This window comes from Astatotilapia calliptera, chromosome 5 (assembly GCF_900246225.1).
Source record: "Astatotilapia calliptera chromosome 5, fAstCal1.2, whole genome shotgun sequence".
Lineage (NCBI taxonomy): Eukaryota > Metazoa > Chordata > Actinopteri > Cichliformes > Cichlidae > Astatotilapia > Astatotilapia calliptera.
In genome coordinates, this window is record NC_039306.1 from 23,114,054 (window position 1) to 23,136,795 (window position 22,742).

Below are 22,742 nucleotides of genomic sequence, written 5' to 3' on the forward strand. Positions count from 1 at the left end.
GAAACGTTTTATTTTCTATCCAGAATATAAGCAACATAGAAAATGGGGTGCTACACCTCCTTATCCGGCTTTCAAAAACAAGAATTGGGTGCACAAATTTAAATTTAGTTTGGCTTTTCCCTTATCCACACGTTAGGCAATTTTTTAGGCAGTTTCTAAATGTCTCTAGTAACGTCTTTTTCCCCACATACTCATTTCAAATTGATCTTTTTTTTTAGACTGAAAAGGAGAAATACTGGAAATGTGCTTATGTGGAGATTTACATATGTTTATACAGAATAGAGTGTTCTGCATCACGATGCTACCAAGGAATAGATTTTCCTCAGTTTGCAAACCTGAAAAGAACCACGCAACTTTATTTTGTTGGCTTCATGAGGGCACCTGTTTAATTCATCCTGAGGTACCATGAGTGTCTGTACCAACCTTTGAGTCAATCAGAGCAGGACTGATATTTCAGAATGGCTGATAATTGTCAAGTACTCCTTTACAGAGCACATTGTGAAAAACAATAATTTCAGCAGTATCTACAGTACATGTAGCAGAATAGCATCAACCAATCACATGGTGGTGGAGAGGCATCTTCACTAAATAACTAGCACTGTGAAATTCATTGCTAGAACGTAAAAACAATGCCTCTGTCATCTTTTCAATATAACTTTAACAAACTGTATAAATATAATAAATATAAATATATAAATTTATATACTCACCCATTCACTGCACTACTGCTCTTTTAAACAAATATGTAATCATGCAATCACATGGCAACAACTCAATACACTTAGGTATCCAGACATGGTATGGTCAAAATTTGGTGTAAATAATCTGAAAGCATGGATCCAGCCTTCCTTGTATTATGTAGAAGGATTTTATTATTCTCTAAATATTGGCATTGACTCAAAAACCCACTGGTAACACCAACGAAAAAAGAACACAATTGAAGCCAAGGACATTTAACAGTTAAACAGCTGTCCCCCTCAATAAAAAGATCTCTCGACCCCACCAACGTCTGTCTGTGGCATAATGTCTACATGTGAGAGGCAACAGTCACGTTTTGCACCAGAAGTCCCGACTTACGATAAAAAGTCATGTTTTGCACCAGAAGTCATAATTTACGACAAAAAGTCAAAAGAACATTCAGGGTGGAAAACCAGTATACTGTGAAGAGTCCACGCACAAGTGGGACTAAACTAAAAAACGACACGTGAAAGCCGCTTCACCGGTTCGTACTCTGAGTTTTCATTCATTCGCACCTGTTCATGCATTCCGCTACATTCCAGCGTCCAGGCTGAGAGCCGCAGTGTTTAGATAATTGTGTTGACCTGTTGTAAGGGCACAATAGCGCTAACGAGTGTGCGCGCGTGCGCCTTTCTGTGCGTGCACGCGCTAGGCGGTGCCACTATCTGTAATTATGTCGCTAAAAGCTCCTCCTCCGCCCATTCTTAATCCCTTATCCGCTAATACCGCAGTAGACATTCACCCACAACCACCAGCTGCCATCAAACAGCATAGCAGCGGTGTATGCTGCTGGAGAAGCTACGAGAGACTTTATTTTCCCCCCATCCTCCGTCCCAGGAGAGAGAGTCAAGGTAAGAAGCCTGTTAGAGTTCACGAGCCCTCCTCCTTCTGTCCGAGCACCTGTGCAGCACTTCGAGAGCCGAACAAGTTAAAATATTATGTAAATGTGTGCCTTTGTGTGTGGTGTGTGTGTGTGTGTCAGCCAGGCTGACATCCTGGCTTCACATTATAATCCTGTTTGACGGATGCCCCCTTTTAAAAGGGGTCTTAATTGCTGCTTTGCTCATTAAACTGATGGGAAGTTAAAAAGTGGTTTTAGCCGGACAGGTACACCTGCACAACCAGAAAATCTACAGGCCAGTGTTACATCTACTCCTCCGCTTCTCTGCTGCTGGCAGTTGATCGTCAGTAGTCACAATCTGGAGCTCTTGATGTTATTACTTGTTACTCCTCAGCTCCATGTTTACAGGATGATACAATCTGATTTTCACTACTCTTTCCTTAAAATCAGCAGTGGTCAGTGAAGCAATGTTGTTTTAATAGCAAGTTTTTAGATTGGTATCCGTTAAGAAAAGTATGCTCTGTTCATTAGTGGCAGTCCCAGGAATGGAGGCAAACCAGTTCTGCTGACACAAAACACAAAACATGACGTAAAACATGTTACATGTATGGCTGCCTCCTAGTTTCTGCAGTCTCCTTGGCCAGGTTAGTGCTTTATCTGGGTGTTATTGACACCTCTGTGAATGTCCAGTCACTGTTCCCTCATTCTTCAGGGAGCAGACCAGGATGGCCTCCTCTGATGATACAGAAGGGTCTCTGACTCCTGTGGATTTTATCCAGCTGCAGCACTACATGGAAGGTAAGTTTCCATTTTCTACATTGTTTTTTAACCTGTAAGTAAAGTAAACTGGAACAATAATTGTAATAATAATAAAGTTGACACGTTTATTACAGATTAAAAATGTATATACAAATCCCTTTACACCAAGCACTTGATGCACACAAGATACACTGTTGTGTTTGTATCAAAGGCATAAAACTAAAGCAATGAGTGATTACTGAGGCCAAAGACGACAGCGTCCAGGACAGAATATAAAAACAATGCGTGCATTAAAACTGTAATTAGAGCCACGCAAGTCTCAAGTGCATTCTCACTAACAAAATGCAGTGTAACTCAATACTCTGGCAAATTTCTCTGTTAAATTAATAAAGCAGCGGTAGCTCAATATGCCATTTATTTCACAGTGTCAGTTTATGACTGTAAATGTATTTTTTAAAAACTCCATCCATGTACACTGAATTCAGGCTTTCACCTTTCTGAGGATGAACTGGCCAGATGTGTTATGATAGCTCCGCTCTCGATCTGTGTAACTGTCTTCCATCTAATCTAACACTAACACTAACACTCTTCTTGGCTGCACAGACACTGGAAACCACATCACACATTTACAAAAAAGTGTAATTTTTACTTTACTTTACACTTTTGTTTCACTCCTTTTTAATGAATTAAACATCTGAGCACTGGATAATGTCAGAATAAATATCGGAAGTCTTCAGAACGATTTATGAAGGCAGTGAAAAAAAAAGCAAGATAAGTGGAGACGGGAGTGTCGCAGGCAAAGTCCAACAAAAATATGAAAAGTTAACTTTGTAGATCCTAACCTGCAACACATGTGCACTCTGCTCCTGCATGTAGGCGGAAACATTTCAGTTAAAATTGCAGTCGGTATCACTGCCTTACTTTAATGCTACTCATTCAGCAGCCACCCAAAATCACAAGCGGCAACTCCCAAACATAAGTGCATGCTGCCCCTTCGCTGGGGCTGGAGCGAACGCAGAATTACATGCACGTGTTGACAAAAAAGTGTGTGCTAAAGGGCTGAAAATAATCCACTGTCCACTCAAAGGCTTTAGAAGAAATGAAATGGGTCTGTAGGCTTTTAGTGTTTGCACGCTGGATAATGGATGAATGGATAATTACACTTGCTCCTCTCCAGACCTGGGAAAGGTAGTGTGTGCATTACCTCACACTGCAAGGCCCAAACCCAGATTTAATGACTGACAGTCACAGTGTATCCACATCTACAGCTACGTTTTGACCTCTCTGATCTTCTCCCTGCAGAGAGCAATTTGAGGGTGAAAGATGTGATTAAGGAGTTTCATCCAGGCGGTCGATTCTCTCAGCACAGCTTTGGAGAGGTAACTTTTTTAGGCAATCATATACTATATTTCCCGTGTCAAATGTTCCTAATACTCTACTTATTACAAACAAATCAAACATGAATTTATTCATTTGTATTATTAGTTGTAAAAGTTTGCTTTACCTCTATTTTTAACAATGTTCTTGATTAAAAACGCACACGGTCTTTTTAGGAAGCTTTCTACCACTTTTTTATGACATTTTCTAAAAATCGTAGTCAGACTGTTGCTCTGAATGTAAATGTTTTATCCTTTTGTCTCATTTGGAAATAACTTCAACTTCTCTCTTTAGTGCGTCGATGCCGAGGGCTTCTGTCTCTTTCTCAAGACCTACTTAGAAGTGGACGACTTCCCTGCAGATTTCTGCCAGCGGCTTTTTCGTTATTTCCAAAACGTGGAGCAAAACGGCTCCTTGAAGAGCCCTCAGCCCAAAGAAGGTAAAGACTTTTTATATTCTGACTTTGTTGTCCTTTAACAAAACTGTGCAGCACAGAGTTTGGGGGAAAAATGTTCTTTGCACTCCTATTCAGTCCTGGATGTGGCTGGAAACGCTGCACAAAACTCCCAGAAAACTATCAAAAGAAAGACTGATCTGCTAAGGTAGTATTTTTTCAGTGACCACCTGTTTGTGTGCTTATTATTTTTTTCATATCTTGCTGTCTGGTCACAGTAATGACGCTGAAGGCCGAACTTTGCAGATTAGTGCACCTGGTCCAGCAACAAAACTATGATAAAATACTTACTTTGATATCCCACCAATTTTCATCTGCTGTTTTTTTTTAAAAAAACCTCACTAAATCTGAGGACTGTGTTCGTTTCTTGTTTTTCAGGTGGAGTCTTTCTTCGTGATGTGTCCTGTTACTTCTCAGTGTTGGAGAAAGAACAGCCGCGGGAGAAGCTCGAATGTTGGTTTGACTTATCTTTTGATCATATTGGGAGTTTTTATTGTAATTGCAGCTGCATTTAATCCACATTTATTGCTGAGGTCTTAAAATTGAGGATATGCGACTGTAAAACCCACGGTTAGCTAACTGACTAACTGACTTTGTTTGGTTCTAGTTACATTCAAACTTTACGACAAAGATGGCAACGGACTCCTGGACAGCTCTGTAAGTTACTCAAAATTACTGACAAGGGGATAGATATAGATCTATGTGTATAGTGTAAAAAAACCTGTTGATTCATGTTGAAAAAATTAAGGTACTGAAATTCATCTCTCTAGAGTTAGACTTATATCTGTACATGTGGACTCAGTTTTGGCCAGTTCTTCGCATATATAACTTCTCTGGCTGTAGCATACATAATGTTTTAATTTTGCGATGTTTTAAGTGCATTGCACTTGGCGCCTCGCTGACTGTCTTAGATTACTTTTGCGCGCTAGTTTGGATGGATACAGTTACACCCAATCTCACCAGAACTCTTTTGTCTCTCTTTCAGGAAGTGGATCGTATAATCACTCAAATGATGCGTGCCGCTGATTATCTGGGCTGGGACGTGACTGAACTCAGACCAGTATGAGTCTTTTTTTCTGTTTGTTTCTTCTTCTTATTCTGCATGGCTTTTGAACTTTTTTGTTTACCAGCCCACATAAAGTGTGGCACCTGAAAACACAGGCTGAGGGTGTGACAGAAGATTCGTATAAATTTCTGGTGTTTTGTGATGGAACAGGTGCTCAAAGACATGATGACAGCGATTGATGTGGATGATAGTGGCACCGTCACTCTGGAGGAGTGGCTGAAGGGAGGCATGAACAATGCACCTTTACTTGTTCTGCTGGGGCTGAAGGTGAAAAAAAAACAACATTTTATGCAATCCTTCCTTTCTTTGTTAAACTGCCTTGACTTAACTAAAAGATCTGACCAACTGCTGTTATTTTCTCTTATTCCCAAAAGATGACGGAAAAGGATGGGCAGCACATATGGACGATGAAGCATTTTAACAAGCCAACCTACTGCAGCGTGTGTGAGAGCATGCTGCTCGGCCTTGGGAAGCAAGGACTCAGCTGCAACTGTAAGAGCTCACAACCGCCACCAGGGGGAAGCCAAGCTCCTCTTACACTGTATAAATGAACTGGTGGAGACGTGCATTTTACAGTGACACCTGTACACTCTGCTTTCTATCAGCATCGCTGCAGTTTCTGATATTAAACGTTAAGAACCTTTCTCACCCACTGCATTTTCTCCTTCTAGGCTGCAAGTACATCGTCCACAGCCAGTGTGCCAACAAGAATCCCGAGCCCTGCGCTCGTACCTTTGTCAAATCTAAACAGGAAATTGGTGTAAGGAACACAATGATTGCTTTTAATTTCCCTTTGGTTTATGTATATTTCTGCTTTTAGATATCCGGTTACATTTACAACAGCACTTACGTTTTATGCAAAATGCTATTTTCAGTGCGTTTATGGGGATATAGTCGCATCTTCTCTCTTCACCTGTTCTCTTTTTAAAAACCAAACGGCAATGACCACAAGCACATTAAGAACAGGGAACTTTAGAGTGCATTAGTCAGTAAGTGCAGCCTCTGTTTTTTTCACTGTTTTTAAAAAAAAATGAGGATTACTGCCTGCACAATCTGCTCTGTACATCTGTTAAACGTCCCACTTTTGCACAAGCACAGATAGTGGCCTGGTCACTTTCTTTCCTGCAGCAGCAGACACAGTAAAAAAAAAAAATCAGTAATGAGCTGCTGTGGGAGGTGGAACTGGTTTGTTTTTATTCGATCTGCCAGTTCAGTTCAATCATGAAGCCATAAATCTGCAGCTATTTTCCACAGCTGCTTAGGAGCAGGGTGTATTCTGTACTGAGTCCTTTAAAGTCAGCTATAACATAATTTTTCCTGCAGCCATGCAGGGATGGGTTGCCACATAAGTCGGCTCGAACAAGCCAGCATGAATGAATGAATGAATATGTGAACATAGCGCTACCCATCCATGCTGTCAAATTAGTTGTTTTTTCCAGATTTCAAAAAAGAAAAAAAGTGATCCCAGTGATTTCTTCTGTGATGTTTATACACTAGATTAAAGCAGGTAGGCTCTTTGGTTCACCCGCATCTGCTGGTTGAACTTATCCACCTTTAAAACTGAGTATTCACTTTCTGTAAATATTCATGACTCACAATGTGAAAACAATACCAGACAACGTTACCGCTGGTGCTAAGTGGCAGTTTGTGCATAATGCCTGTTTCGTGCCTCCTCTGCATCTCAGATACCAGCTCATGACTGGATCAGAGCTGATTGCGGTGCCAGCAAGTGTGATGTCTGCAATAAGAAGATCAAAACTTTGGCCGGGAAGCGCTGCGTGTGGTGCCAGGAGTTGGTGAGTACGTTAGTGAATACAGAGATTGCATGTGATCGGGCCTGCTTAGTATCATATCACTGTGGAATCGGAGGTAGAGTGGGGTCCTCCACCAACTGGGTGGCTACCAGCTGGCTCCTCCAGTCAGTATGTCGAAGTATGATGACTCCATTGGAGTGCGAGAGTGTGTGTGTGCACTCAGGCATGGAAAACGGTGCTTGTATGAATGTGTGTAATTGGCTGAAAAGTATTGCTCTGTCAATATAGCTGAATGAGTAAGAACAGATTACCATTTTTAATTTACTGAGTATTGTTTTGTTTTTTTAAGCGTCACGATGAATGTGTTTTGCGTGGCTTATCGAACTGTGACTGCGGGCCGCTGAAAGATCATATACTGCCTCCGTGGGCCATTTACGCTGTCTCAAAGGTAAAATGACTCTAAATTACTCTATGAATGTAGATTTTTAGGCCATCTGTCTGTGAGCTGGTCACTAAGTTTTTGTTTCTGGCAGGAGGAGGACACCAGCCTGTTGAATGTCACTCTTGATGGCCACATCCTGCAGGTCTCCCAATATCAAATCTCACTAAATAAACTGAATTTAGAGCCACCAGAGCTATTATATGTATATAAAACATATAACTCAATGTCTGTGTATTTTGCAGATGATTTACATAATCTAATGGATCCTAATCTGTGGGATTTTTTCAGATTGTTCCTGTTCCTCGTACCCACCCTCTGCTGGTGTTTGTAAACCCAAAAAGTGGAGGAAAACAAGGCGAACGGTAGGCAGCACAGTCCTATGGGATCAGAAGTTTCACGCTCCATACTAAAAAATCTGACATTTTGGAGATGCTTGCTTCCATATCAATACATAGGATAATACTGTGTCATTGGCAGTTTATAACAGCTTTTGCTTTGTCTTTGCAGAGTGCTCAGGAAGTTTCAGTACCTGTTGAATCCACGCCAAGTATACAATCTGTCCGATGGAGGCCCTGCTCCAGGGTACAGCAGTGCACATTAAACACATTATAGGACTCTATAGGATTTCAAATGCACATGTCATTTGAGTATATTTATGTTAATGCTGACTCTGTCTTTCAGTCTGCACTTCTTTCGTAATCTGTGCGACTACAGGATCTTGGTGTGTGGAGGAGACGGCACCGTTGGGTGGCTTCTGGATGCTTTAGGTAATGCGTGTCCTGCTGAGTTTCAGACAGCAGGTTGAGCTAACCGTCTGAAGCACTAAATAACATCTCTTGTGATTTTAGACAAAGAAAACCTCCAGGTGAATCCTTCTGTAGCTGTGCTGCCTCTGGGCACTGGGAATGACCTGGCTCGCTGCCTACGCTGGGGAGGAGGTAACAACAATCAAAACAGGAACTTTAATGAAAGTGTCAGATGTCAGTTACATATTTAAGCTGTTTCTATCATAATCCCATGAAAGGATACGACGGGTCAGATTTGAAAGAAATCATGAAAGAGATTGAAGGGAGTGAGTTGGTCCCCATGGACCGCTGGAGTATCCAAGTGATACCGAATGACCCTCATGAGGCAGGAGACCCTGTGCCCAATGAGATCATTAACAACTACTTTTCCATTGGAGTGGTGAGTCACGAACTCTACAGGGAGTTTGTGCATTCATCAGAAAAATGAATGCATTGCATGAAATATGATTCATGATCGTTTTTCATGTGATTGCACTTTCATCCTTGTGTGCAGGATGCTTCTATTGCTCATCGTTTCCACTCCATGAGAGAGAAACATCCCCAGAGGTTCAACAGCAGGTACGAATTTATGTTAGCAGTCTGAACCTTTTCTCATAAGAGGTGTAACAGAGCTCAGTCTACTTCACAAATAAATTCATGGCTTTTTTATTTGTGTGTTTGTTTTTGGTCAAATTCTTGTTCTCTGTCGTTTTAAGAATGAAGAACAAACTTAAGTATTTTGAATTTGCCACTTCGGAGACCCTCTCATCGTCCTGTAAGAGGCTGAAGGACTGTCTAACGATTGAGGTCGGAATTTCTGCCACAGTCAGGCTGTTTTACCAGAACTATGCATATTTGTGAATAATGCTGAAATGTTTTTATTTTGTTTTGTTTTGTATTTGCAACACCAGTGCTGCGGAAAACCTCTGGACCTGACTCGTGTCTCTCTAGAGGGCATAGCTGTGCTCAACATACCCAGCATGCACGGAGGCTCCAACCTCTGGGGTGAGTCTAAGAAGTCTGATGGCGTGGCAGGGCTGGAGCAGAGTGAGGTTATCACTGACCCTGAAGCTCTGAAAATAGTTTCCCAAGGTGAGACTCAGCTGTTTACACTCCTGAATCCTCACATATCATTGTCATAGATTGTAGTCCTGATTTGACATTTACAAACACTGTTAAATTACTCTGCTTTTTAACAACTCCTCAGATATAAGCGATAAACGATTGGAGGTGGTCGGGCTTGAAGGGGTTATAGAGATGGGACAAATCTATACTGGGCTGAAGAGCGCTGGGCACAGACTGGCACAGACCTCCCAGATTACCATTAGGTTGTGAACTTTACCTACTAAACAACAGGAATATTTTTCAGTACCATACAGTGTGTGTACATGTAGTGCAGTATAATTACACATTGCTGTTATTGCTCCCTATGTGCAGGACATCTAAAGCATTTCCAATGCAGATCGATGGTGAGCCCTGGATGCAGCCTCCTTGTACTGTAAGCATTATTAAATAATATGATGAGGGGGAAGAGAAGAGACAACGGCAACATAATGCAATCTAAAACATTTATAAATGTCTTTTGATCAGAAATTGAATCATGTTACTTCTACAGCAAGTATAACCAGAATTGATTGTGATTAATATAACTTAAAAGAGATACTTGAAGCAATTTGGAGGTCAAGTCCAAGTGTCCATCTTTACTGACCAGCAGATATTAACACAAGATCATTGGCTCTCGCTTAGAACTGAGTGGCAGCGCTACTTTCAGACCACCTCACAATTGTTATGTGGGTAAGACAGAAAGAGGCAATCATGTGCAAGTATTATGGGGATGTTCCAAACTGTTTCCTTTTTGGAGACATGTTTTGGATTTTGTGGGCCAATATTTGAAGTGCAATTTGCCCTGTTCACAAAAAGACTGTGTCCCCTTGGGGACAGGGGTGTCCTAGCACAGCTGGATAAGTCTGTAATGAGAGTATTAATGATTGGTTTAGTGACTTCTGCTAAAATGTAGACAGTTAAAGAGCAATGGGAATGGTTTCTGTGCGTTCATATCCAAAGACAAATTAAAAAATAACTTGATATGAGCCACATAGTATCTACTGACAGCTGGGCAAATGAATAGTTACCCAGCAACAAAGAAGGAGCTCTGTGGCTAACCTAAACTAACCTAAATTGCATCTTTTATGAATTTTAGATCCACATAACTCACAAGAACCAAGCTAGCATGCTAATGGCTCCACCTACCAAACCATCCAGCTTCTTTCACCTCAAATAGAGTCGTGGCTCCTACGTCCTCTGGCCCTCTGAGGATCACTGCAGCTCACCAGCGTTGGATTGAGTGTGTAACCGTGTGTTGTCATTGTTTACTTCCTTTGCCCCCAGTTCCTGACATCATTTTAAGATACTGCTTTCATAGAGAGATGCCACACTGACAAACCAATATCAAAAGTGCAAACTTGACAAGTTTGACTGCTGCTTTTGTGTGCCAATTTTCATGCAATGCATTATGTTTCTATAGATAAAGGATCAGAGCACATTGTGTACCTACAGTATAAGCACAAGGAACATGCATGTACTAGCTGTATTTTATGTTGTGATGTTTTGTTGTGCTAAATCATATTTACAGTAGTATCTGTACTTCCTTGTGCAGCTTGTGACAAAAAGCAGTTCACCAAATAAACTGTCCTGTGTGTTGACATGTATTTCATTGCCAGTGTTCATCCAGTTGAGAGACAATAAGATAGATAAGAAGATATTCATGTGAATGTTTTGACTGTTTCTTAAAGAACTGTTGATAGAATAATGCAAGGAACTCTTGATTGAATGTAACTGAATATGTGTTTTTTTGGGTTTTTTTGAGTTATGAAAGTGATAAAGAGAGAGGCATTCAATACAGCCCTCCCATATTTAACGAGTTTAATGGCAGCAGCATTCCACTGTGTCTAATACGCCCGGTGTACATACCTGAAATCATATTTAATGTTAGCTTCTTTACCAATTTTGTCCTGTAACCTCACTTTGTCAATTTAATTCTTTGTGTCAACACTTTTATTAGACTCCTTCGCACTGAAAAAGCTTCTCAAACACACAGACATGACTGATGAGGTCATGCTAACATTGGGTGGAAGCTAGCCAAAGTATTCTACTTTGTGATTGAATAAATAAAGTTTAAAGCTAAGATATTGTTTTGGCAATGTGTTTTCAACTTTCAGTAGTCTTGTGTTGGATATTGAGTGTACTTGTTTACACTTGTAATGTGCTTGTACTGGGCTGCAAACACTTTTTCTTTCAAAAATGCCTAAATTCTTCTTGGAACTGATTCAACAAGTTGCTGGAAATATTTCTCAGAGAATTCGGTCCATGCTGACATGATAGCATCACAGTTGCTGCAGATTTATCAGCTGCACATCCATGACATGAGTTTCCCGTTACACCATGTCTCTAAGGTGCTCTACTGAATTTAAATCTGGTGACTGCTGAGACCACATGAGTGAACTCATTGTCATGTTTGGGAAACCGGTTTGTGATTATTTGAACGTTGTGATGAGGGATGTTCACTGTGAAAGATGAATACATTGTGGTTGTAAATGGATTAACAACAAAACTCAGGTAGGCTGTGGTGTTTAAACGATGTTCAGTTGGTACTAAGAGGTCCAAAGTGTTCCAAGCCACTGGCCACTCTCCTTTGACCTCCGACATCAACAAGGCTTTTTAACCCAGAGGACTGCTGCTCACTGGATACTCATTTTACTCACCAGATGATTGTGTGGGAAAATTCCAGTAAGCAGCAGTTTCTGAAATATTCAGACTGGCACCAACAATATTAAAAGTTGCTCAGTTCTCAGTATGAACTTGAGCAGTATGTCTTGATCATGTCTAAATGCACTGAGTTGCTGCCATCTGATTGGCTGATGAGACATATGTGTGTGGTTGTTTAAGTCTATTCAACAAATACTTTTTGTTTTCTGTCCTTTGGATGTGTGTCTACACTATAATGTCTCCCCATGAAGGTCTTGCAATAATTTTCTGAAGATACAAAAGAAAAATCTCTTTATTCTTATTGTAAATGGGAGGTTAATTGAGATATGGAATCTGCTACCTGTTATTGTTATATTAATTCACACATTTATTTACCTAATAGGCATGACTGTGGAGCATTTCCCTTGTACTAAAACAGGTCAGCCTGGAGTGGGGCAGATTTTGCGTTGGCGTGGGAGGAAGAGCACGAGGACTAATCCCAAGGTAGGCTACGTAGGTTTGGTGGAGAAAAAAAAAAAGGGCAACAGCGGAAGTTTGGTGTGACCTGTTTGGCATGTTTGGGCAGGAAGCGTCAGGCGCTACCAGAGAGGAAGATAGCGGGTATGAAAGATTAAATAAAATTTTTTTTGCCATTAAGCCATTTTAAAAACATGTTCGCAATTACAAATGATACGAGCAGTAATCTTATATTTAGATATGAAATCCTCTTTGACTTTATTTGAATACACAGAGATGATTTAACGCTGCTGGCTCGCGTTAACAGTTCAACAAAAATTCATCGAAAGCACAGCAGCAGTCACTATTTATCGTATTTATTTTCACAAAATCTGGCAAACGAGAAAAAAAAGTTCATTTTTAATGAAACCTATTAAGCATGCTACGTAAAGGATTCAGAAAACTAACACTGGATGTGATACTCTCCCTTTTTATTCGCGTGTGTGTTTTCCACCGTGAAAGATAAAACACAAACCCCCGTAATTATCTCTGGTAACTGCAGGCAGCATCTACAGCTGCGTCAGCGTCAGGTCTCCGGTCTCAGTTGCTTGAACAAGCCCCCTCACTTTCTTTACACAAGCTGGATCATGCCCAAGTATCCCCAGAGAGGGTTCAAGTGTTCAAGAGCGTGCTGGTTTGCAGTGGGCGGGTATTAAGTGATGTTTAAACTAATGCTGACAAATTTACAAAGTAAATGTAAGTTTAAATTGTTGGTTTTGACAATAGTTTATACAGGACTCGGGGTATTTATATTCTTGTAACAGAAGTGCTTAATAAGCACAGACGAAGAGATTTAAAGGTCATTTTTGATCTCAGAAACATCAATTACAAAAACAAATCTAAACAAATTTCTGTTTGAATATTACATATCTGTAGAGTTAACTGACAGCTCCAAAGAAGTTTACAGAGTTAACAGTCAATATGCTTCAGAAGTCACTGACATATTTGGAAATGTGTTTCATAGTCCCGGGTTTGGACATGGAGTTTTGAGTCTTCTGACTGAAGTCTTGCTATTTGATGTTCTGTTTGGTTCCTAATACTTTTTACTTCCTTCTTTATATTTCGAGCCTTTAGCACTTTGTTTCAGTGTATTCCCATTTGTATTCCAGTTATTTATTTTAGTACGTTTGCTTGTATTATTTTTCCTAGCTTGCCCCCCAATGTTCTTGTACGCAACATTTGAATATGTTAGTCATTGTCTCATGTTTTTTATATTTACTTTTCCTTTGTATCCTCATCCCTGATTAGCCTCACCTATCCTTCTTCACCCAGCTGCCACTCAGTCTTATTAATAATTATTATTAATTTTGCATTTGTAATTAAAAATTGTAATGGACCACGCTCTTGAATAATTTCAGCAATTAAAAATGCGAGTAAAAGTATGAAGTAAATATAAAAACATAACAAGTAAAAAGTATATTTCCAGTTAAAACGTTTAAAAGTGCTTGTGATGATTTCCCCCCCAAAGCGTTTAGTTGCGAAACAGTAGAGACTTTCTATTTTCTGAAAAATTGAAAAAAATATGCAGGTGTTTCCCGGTCTGATACCTGATAACACACCCCGCTGGTGTAAACTTGTATAATATCTACATTTCCAGCCAAAAAACGTCTGCGCCTCCAAATTGCGGTTATTTTTAGAATTTTTCATCCAGTAATAGCCCCACGTGAACGCCGCTTTCGTTGCGGTGTATTTTTAGCAGGTACGCTCCCTCGGATCTTGCGTCAATGGAATCCCGTGCGTGCGTCACACGGAAGAACGTCTGCGTCGAGCCCAGAGCTGATTGGCTGCCGACCCGGAACGTTCCACCGCCCCAAAACCATGTTTGGGCACAGGCACGCCTTTTTGTCGATGCAGCCCAAAATAAAACAAGAGTGTAGCGGAGTGGAGCCCGTCTGCCTCGGTCTGACCCGGAGTGTGTTGTGTGTGAATGTGCCTGAATGAGTGTGTGTGCTGACAGAAGCTAACCGAGGTGACATTTATCTTTTTTTCTCTAATTTGGAATAAATGAAAAACGTCAAATTCGGGATATTTGCATAAACCAGGTGAGTAAAAAGTGGACTTTTAGTGAGTTGTTATTGTTTTTTATTTATTACTGCTGCTGTTAGATGCGCATGTTTGCATCTTTACTTCTAAATAAGTATCTCTGTCATAGCTTAAGCTCATAAGGTAAAATGGTTATCAGTAGCTTGAGGTTTGCATCAGTTTACTTACTAATATAAAAACTAATTTTTTAATGGTGTCATATTTGCTCTAGTTCAACTACCTGCCGGAGGTCATGATTTTAAGTGTCCACTTGATTTGGCTAGACCCTCGCTGGTATAAAAGAAGGGATATGAGTGTTATATTTAGCCATAATAAACTTAAACAGTGCAGACTGATATTTTTCTAATTCTTATAATATGATGAAGTGAATTATGGGAGTGTATTTTGATATTAACGTGGACATTTTACGGTATCTGCAAGTACTAATATGACTGCTGTGATTCTACTATTTCCATTTGTTCAAATTATGTCCTCTGTTGTCAGTATGTGCTTGTGTTAATGGCCTTCATGCTCTATAACACTGTTGGGAAATGAGAAGATTCATAAAATTGTTTGCATTTACATGCTGAAAACTATTTGGGCCCTTCGGCAGTTTTGTTTCCACACGATTCAAATATAGCTGTGCAAATTTAAGTTCAACTTTCAAAGAACATGCTTCAGCTTCTGTATTGAGAAAAAAAATAAAAAGCTATAAAATGAAGAAGTAAGGACACTTGTAGATACACGCCCATCCACCCATGCACATAAACAGACTTTGCCACTATTCCCATTTCAGCTGGCAGTCAGCCCACCCCGACATACAATCTGCAACACACCCCAGTACAGGTGTTGTGAAAGAGGGGTTGCCCTCTACTGAAGGAGGTTTTTAGAGCGTTAACAGCCAGTAACACAATATCTGACAATACCTGACTGCTCCGCTGGACCACCCTCTGCATTTTTTTCAAGGGGACGAATAGGCCCCTTGATAAAGTTAGAGGCATGTTGGGGAAATGAGATGGACATTTCAGGTGTTAATGTTGCCCTCTGTTTAGATTGTTATAGAGGAAGCATTAAGAAATGCTGACCATTATATATCCAGTAGCAATATCTAGTTTCTAACACATGTTTAAAGAGTCAGCTCATTACTGGGGCCATTTGTCTCGAGTGATTTAACTCACTTGGTTTTATTTCGAAAAATGATCACAAAGTCATATTTACTGCACTAATTTGAGATGGGAATATCTGACTTAGACTGTGTTGCTTTAAATCTACCTCACAAAGATGCAGTGTTCAGATAGAGAATTTAATAAAGTCGTGTTTGTTACCCAGAAATGAATCAGTATTTATCTTTAAGGATTTATTTTAGTTGTTTTAAATGTTGGTTTTCTCTTTCCTAGCAATGCCCTGTGTACAAACCCAGTATGCATCCCTGCCCCATGACAACTACTTCAGCTCTGAGTTCTTGAATCCTGACCTCAGTGCCACACTGGTGATGGACTTCAGTGGCCAAAAGGACCAGCTGTCCACATCTTCATTGCCCAGCATCAACACTTTGGTTGGAAATGGCTATGTCGGGGAGTTTGATGCATATTCCTGTAAGATTACCACCTCTCCTCCTGCCTCTACGGTTTCATTCAGCCACACAGGAGTAGCTGAAAGCACCAGCTCTCAGATGCACAGCCAGGCCTTCAAGCTGGATGATCTCCAGGTGTATGGCTGCTACCCAGGATCCTTTGCACTCAACTGCCTTGACGAAACGCTGTCGTCATGCAGCTCTGACTACTATGGCAGCCCAGTCTATGCCACTGCTTCTCCTCCAACACCAAGCTTTCAGACAGAGTCTGCACCTGTCTGGGATTCCCCTTTCAGCCCCTACCCCTCAGCCCCCCTGACCTCTGTGGCTGACAAGGCTGCCATAGCTCAGCAGCTTTCCTTTTTCACCTTCAGCTCTGCACCAGAACAACACTCCCCCATGGGGCAGCAGCACCAGGATGCTCAGCCAAGCCAGGAAGACCACTTCTTCCTGTCTCCTCAGCAGCATGTTTCCCCACTTCACTGCCCCCCAGTTTCTCTGGAGCATAGACTTCTAGAAAGCCCCAAGACAGCGGAGGGTGCCATGATGTCTCCTAAAACGCAAAACCCAGGATCCAACGAGAGTCGCTGTGCAGTTTGTGGTGATAACGCTTCCTGCCAGCACTATGGAGTCCGTACCTGTGAGGGATGCAAAGGTTTTTTCAAGGTAAAAAAAAGAAAAGAAGATATTTAGCAGCTTTAAGATTACAGATTTGTTTGACTGAGTACATGATGCTGCAGTCATCAAGGAGAATAAACCTGCAGTCATAGCTGATATCTCAGTGTGTGTGTCATGTATGCAACAAGTAACAAAAAAACTGCAGTAATTATGCATGTGTGCACATATGTTTCATATATTTAAGATGATTTAGATTCACTGACAAAGTGAGCAAACCACATCCACCAGAGAGCAGTCATGTTATATTTTTTAAACTGTGCAATCACGGCGATAATTCTTCAGAAATATATTTATAAAGTGAGTTTGTGTGTGCTAACGTAAGACACAAGTGCACAGCTTCAGTATTGGCAAATAATAAAATTATTACATTGTTTTAAAAATATTTTTAGCACTTATACTGAGCAGTAATGTACCAGTTATCACTGTATCTTTGTTTAAGAGAGGCTCACAGTTGATTGAGCAGAAATCCATTAATCTGTTTTCTTAACCACTCATCCAAGTCAGGGTTGCTGGTGATCAGAAATTGATGCTATAAACAAAAATAAGACTTGTGCATTTCAGTCACTTGCAGTCGTATATGTTTGCCACATTATGATTCCATATTAATGTGTTTTCTTTGTGTGTTTGACAGCGAACTGTCCAGAAAAATGCAAAGTATGTGTGCCTTGCCAATAAAGACTGTCCAGTAGACAAGAGGAGGAGAAACCGATGCCAGTTCTGTCGTTTCCAGAAATGTCTTGCAGTGGGAATGGTCAAAGAAGGTAATGCAATGTGATACTCTTTCAAAGCTCGCAGTGGCTAATGCATGACAGCCACAAATCGGGGTTGGTAATGACAGTTTTGCAGCAGCAAAGCCAGGAAGCTCAGAGACATATGTAACCAGAGCTTTACATTAACAGTTGAAGAAAAAGGGAAACGTCAGCTGATACAGCTTTTGTTTTTCAAATGCCGAAAGAGTCATGTAGGAGTCATAAACATGTTCCTCGCCTTGTCCTCTTTTAGTTGTTCGTAGGGACAGCCTTAAAGGTCGCAGAGGTCGCCTGCCCTCCAAGCCCAAGATCCCAGTTGAGGCTTCATCCACGACCCCCAGTGTCAACATCATAGCTTCGCTTGTCAGGGCTCATCTAGACTCAAGCCCAACCATCGGAAAGCTTGACTATTCCAAGGTAACTCAAAACTTGTAGCTAACCCATGTCTTCTTCATCTGAATTTACACTGGTGACAATGTAGAGTCAAACCAACAGCACTAAATAGCCCTCTGAAAATCTCTTTAGCTAACTAACCCTTTTTTCCCCTCCTCAGTACCAGGAGACAGCAGACAGCTCGAAAGAGAAGGAGGATGCTGGTGATATCCAGCAGTTCTATGATTTACTGACTGGTTCCTTGGATGTGATAAGGAAATGGGCTCAAGCCATCCCAGGATTCACGGACTTCTGCACAGAAGACCAGGAGCTGCTCCTCGAATCTGCTTTTGTTGAACTCTTTATCCTCCGCCTGGCTTACAGGTCAGTGTTCTTTCTTCTGCTGTTAAAAAAAAAGTGTGGTTCACTAATATTTTGCTACATTCCTTCACGTTGGTCAATGCTCTCACTGACGTAATGGTTTAAAATAATTCAGGTCAGATCCAGAAAAGAATGAGCTGATCTTCTGCGATGGCGTGGTGCTCCACCGACTACAGTGCGCTCGCAGTTTCGGTGACTGGATCGACTCCATAATGGATTTCTCGCACAGCCTTCGCCGCTTGAACTTAGACGTCTACTTGTTTTCCTGCCTCGCAGCCCTCGTCATCATCACCGGTAAAGAAGCTTTGTCTGCTTTTAGTGAATTTCATCGCATTTCAAGGTTGTCGTTATATTTGGGGTTTCTCATGGAAACTTCTTTTGCCCTTAGATCGTCACGGCCTCAAAGAGCCCAAGCGGGTCGAGGACTTTCAAAGTCACCTCATCGCTTGTCTAAGGGAACACGTGAGTGGAAATGGATCAGAACTGAGCCGGACGCAACCCAACTATCAGTCTCGCCTTCTGGGCAAACTGCCTGAACTGAGGACTCTGTGCACACAAGGCCTGCAGCGCATCTTCTACCTGAAACTGGAGGACCTGGTGCCTCCTCCTCCGATAGTGGAGAAAATCTTTATGGATACGCTGCCGTTTTAAAATGAACAAAAGAGTTCAAAAGCATCAAACGTGAGGTTTTTCACTCCACTCTACTAAACCTCCTTCTAGCATACGGAGGTGTGCTAGCATAGTTAAAGAGACCATTATTTTTTTTATCTTTAAGTGCTATTAAATATAGTACCTGTGTGAATGCTGTAAAAGATTGATATTTCATGACACTGTTTATATATATTTCGTGTGCATTGGTAAAGGTGACTTTTTTGCAGTGCTATTTGTGAATCCTGTCCTGCTATGCAGCCTATAACACATGGATATCATGGTAGATGCCATGCAGTGTTAAATACTCAGAAACACACTAATTTTTTTAAAGCATGTTTTCAGAATTGCTTGATTGGCCCACTCAGAGGCCGAGATTGGAGATGACAGGCAGCTGTGAAAGAGTTCCACTTTTCCACAATAAAATACTTACTTATATCTTTCTATGGAAACTATAGCCGCAGTACTAAACATGCTCATGTGGAAGGTCTTGGACCAAAGTTTACCAAAGTTTTTATTTTGATACTACCAGTTAAAAACCTAATTGCCTTAAGCTGAAGAAAAAAATCTGCCATATCACTTCGCCTGTCACTTTTCAGCACCTTTTAAAGGCTGATTCAGGCGGCTCTCCTGTTAAACTGCATACACCTGTGACGACAGGCTTCTCGGGCTTTATGTAAGAATGAAAATTGACTTGCTAAGTGAAAATACAAAGTGCCTTTTCATAAAACCTCACTCCATCAACCACACTAAGTGAACCTTTATTCCAAACATCACATATAGCAAAGCCCTTTTATCACAGGCATGAGTCACTCTCAGAATTCAAGTGTTAGTGTTGCTAGTGTTAATGCAGTATGTCAAAGAGTGTCCAGTACGTCACACTGTTTAAACTGGAAGGTCATTAAGTTGTGACAGGCTGTTTAAGACATGTAAAATTAAATTGTTCTGTTACAGAGGCACTGAACGTTAGAACCACGGTGGCGCCGTCCAGATCGAGTCTTTTATGATTTGTATAAATTAATGCCAGAAAATTCAAATTCGCAGGCAGACATATTTCTTGTCTTAGGCATCAGATACATTACATGTTGTGGACCTCAATTCTGTGACTGTAAATCTCTCCACCTGTCTTCCATATTTTTCAGAATTGTGCAGTTTTGTTTTGGTTGTTTTTTTATATACATGTTGGATTTATATTTTGATTTCAAAATGACCGAAAGAAAATTCTTAAGGAATCACGGTGAAACGTGATGACGTGAGCAGCTACGAGCACTTGAGTGTTCAAATGGTATGAAAAGTACTTCTTCTGTATGAGTTTGTGTGCGTGCAAAATAATGCCAGGCCTTTTGTAAAATGGTGCAAAAAAAAAAAAAAATTAAAAGGCAGCGAATACTTGATATTGAATCCTTTGGAAATCACCTTGAATTGACTTTGTTTAAATGTTAGGAAATAGGTAACTGCACAGATTAGAGTTTCTACAATTATCTAAAAAATGGTTGAAAGATAATTTAGCAGTTTTCACGTTCACCTAAAAAGCAATACATCTGCCGTTTATTCCACGAGAAGCAAATGGGATTGTGTTAAGAAGAGCATGTGATGTTAAAATTTGCCACATCAAAAGTGTGGAGCTACTGTGCTGTGGTGACTTCTTGTGAATAAGGGAGCAGCCAAAAGTAACTTTTAAGCCTAAAGACAGCCCAGGAATAAACAGTTATGCTTATTGAAAAGGCTTAAAAATGACCACAAAAATAATTAGGAAGGTAGTTTCTAACAGTTCTTAGCTATTTTTTAAATGATGGGTTTGTTTGTGTCACATGGACTATCAGGATATTGACAGTCAATTATAATTAATTAATAATTGTGGGTTCCTTTCTTTATTCCTCATCATATGCTAAAGTAAGATGAACGAGTAAGAGCTCTATGCTGTGGTGGGTTACACATTTACTTAACAGCAAAAGGTCCCCGGTTTGATCCTGGCAGGAGACATGAATCTCTTAGTGGCTCCATCAGGAAAGGTATCCGGTGTAAAAATCTGCCAAGTCAAATATGCAGAGCTACCTACACTGATGATCCCGTGTGACTAAGGGAGCAGCCAAAAATGGCTTTTAGGTTACACTAAGATTGCTAGCATGGTTGAGATCTCTTTCCTTCAATGTACATTGAAAATTTCCACCTTAAAATAGCAACCAAAAGTCATGCAGTAGCTGTGAAACCATAAGCATTGAGGCCCATTAAAGAGACACTTGAGAAAGAGAGGCCCGAACGAGATTTAAAAAATGTAAGCAAAATGCTTTCCTCCCTCACTGAAATGGAAATTAGAACAAATAACAGGGTTATGACTCAAAGGTTCAAAACCTCAAATTTGATGCAGTAAAATTAAGAATTACACATTAGTTCTTGTTGTACCAGTACGTGGCGGCCTCCTCGCTGACTCTGCCAGGTTGCCCTTGTTGCATTTTTAGAACAGCACGGCGGGGACCTCCAGGACTGAATGCTAGCATGCCAACACTGTTGATAAGTTAGCAAGCTGCTGTTAGCATTAACTTCAAAGCATAACTGTGTCTAAATCGAGCCTCTCAGAGCTGTGTATTTAAAAAAAGTATGACAGACATTTAAGTAGATTCAATGTTGTTGTGCTATAAGAACAAAACTGTCTAGTTGGTGGTTTCAGTGCAAGAAACAGCGCTTAGACTTTATTTAAGGCACTGTCCACTGTGCTGCTGCTTGCTACATATTAATGATGTGATGAAAAGTGACTAAACAAAGTCCTTTTCACCAAGTCTATGTTGTTTTGTCATACATGGTGTTAATGTTGGCAGCACCCTTGATGGGAGGAAGACGACACCGCGGCGCTCTCAGCCACAGCGATCTGTAGCCGCGGCTGCATTCAGCCAGTCGACACCTGATCCTACTGTACACCACGTACTGGTCAGCTGGATTTTGGTGTTGGCAGACACAGTGGAAAAAAAGTGACAAGGGAAGAAAAGAGGAGGGGGCAAGAAGTGTTCATTATGTTACAAAATGGCAAACGTGCTGCCCAAGTCAGGCGTAATGAGAGCAGCAGGCGATTCGTTTCATAAGGAGAACTCAGACAAACGCGGCGGCTCTGAGAGTTCCTTTAACTGTTACGAAAAGTATAATCCTTTTATCTGACTTGATAATCTGTTTTGACTTTCAGTGTTTCTTTTCAGTTTGACTGGTCACATGTCCATGTTGACTCAGGCATGCTGTCCCTTCAGATTACTCTAACCCATGTTGAAAAGATATCCTCCTGTGAATATATCTCAGTGTTTCTTGACACCACCTTTTTCCAAAAGTGGAAAGCTACCCTTTGGAGATGCTATTTGCTCCTTAACTTTTGACCTGACAGACTAAACGCCGCCTTCAGCCTCTGCCTTCTGCCCCTCACACACCCTTGTCATGGTGATTTGCTATATGGGTGCCAAACTCCAAAAACCTTCTTCACTTTTGCTTCTGCATCTTCTGCAGACGAAAGGCCTTTTTCTTGATACGTGACATGCGTTATTGTCCAGAATGGTCTTGCATAAGCTTTTTTCATGGCAATTTAATTTTGAGTATATCCATTCAATAACCTGATAGTTACTTTGCAGACATATAACTACTGTATAGCTGTGGCCACATGCTGAAGTTTTCTTTAGATAAATTTGGCCCGTGGCTTATTGTCAGTGGCACAAAGAACTACATTTTGCCATACTACCTTCTGTTTCATACTATGACTAATTTTGCATAATAAAGAAATCAGGTATAGTCTGCTATTTATAATACTTGCCATCTTAGCTCATTATACCATTGCCAATTAGCAAAGTTAGGAAAGACTTAGTTTAA

General features: G+C 40.7%; 2 protein-coding genes across 5 annotated transcripts; both read left to right on the forward strand.

The window, feature by feature from the left end:
* Window positions 1-1,120: 1,120 nt before the first annotated feature.
* On the forward strand, window positions 1,121-11,402 carry dgkab (diacylglycerol kinase, alpha b). 3 transcript variants are annotated; one of them, XM_026168217.1, is made up of 24 exons: window positions 1,121-1,589; window positions 2,292-2,377; window positions 3,641-3,717; window positions 4,010-4,154; window positions 4,548-4,622; window positions 4,777-4,826; window positions 5,155-5,229; window positions 5,386-5,502; window positions 5,610-5,727; window positions 5,907-5,995; window positions 6,921-7,031; window positions 7,339-7,437; window positions 7,523-7,573; window positions 7,720-7,793; window positions 7,939-8,013; window positions 8,113-8,198; window positions 8,280-8,369; window positions 8,456-8,616; window positions 8,731-8,795; window positions 8,933-9,023; window positions 9,128-9,308; window positions 9,424-9,544; window positions 9,654-9,685; window positions 10,417-10,513. In XM_026168217.1, exons 1-24 carry the CDS (start codon window positions 1,522-1,524, stop codon window positions 10,443-10,445), a joined length of 2,166 nt encoding a protein of 721 aa, XP_026024002.1. In that variant the 5' UTR covers window positions 1,121-1,521; the 3' UTR covers window positions 10,446-10,513. The 3 variants fall into 3 exon arrangements, with proteins under 3 accessions (XP_026024002.1, XP_026024000.1, XP_026024001.1); XM_026168215.1 differs by having other exon boundaries at window positions 1,124-1,589; window positions 9,654-9,714; window positions 10,417-11,402; XM_026168216.1 differs by lacking the exon at window positions 1,121-1,589 and adding an exon at window positions 2,107-2,223 and having other exon boundaries at window positions 9,654-9,714; window positions 10,417-11,402.
* A 1,097-nt stretch (window positions 11,403-12,499) lies between these two features.
* LOC113022630 (probable nuclear hormone receptor HR38) lies at window positions 12,500-20,300 on the forward strand. Of its 2 annotated transcripts, none has more exons than XM_026168235.1 (7): window positions 12,500-12,581; window positions 15,896-16,737; window positions 17,381-17,510; window positions 17,752-17,915; window positions 18,052-18,254; window positions 18,367-18,545; window positions 18,640-20,300. In XM_026168235.1, exons 2-7 carry the CDS (start codon window positions 15,898-15,900, stop codon window positions 18,900-18,902), a joined length of 1,779 nt encoding a protein of 592 aa, XP_026024020.1. In that variant the 5' UTR covers window positions 12,500-12,581; window positions 15,896-15,897; the 3' UTR covers window positions 18,903-20,300. The 2 variants fall into 2 exon arrangements, with proteins under 2 accessions (XP_026024020.1, XP_026024019.1); XM_026168234.1 differs by lacking the exon at window positions 12,500-12,581 and adding an exon at window positions 14,307-14,518.
* The last annotated feature ends 2,442 nt before the right edge of the window (window positions 20,301-22,742 follow it).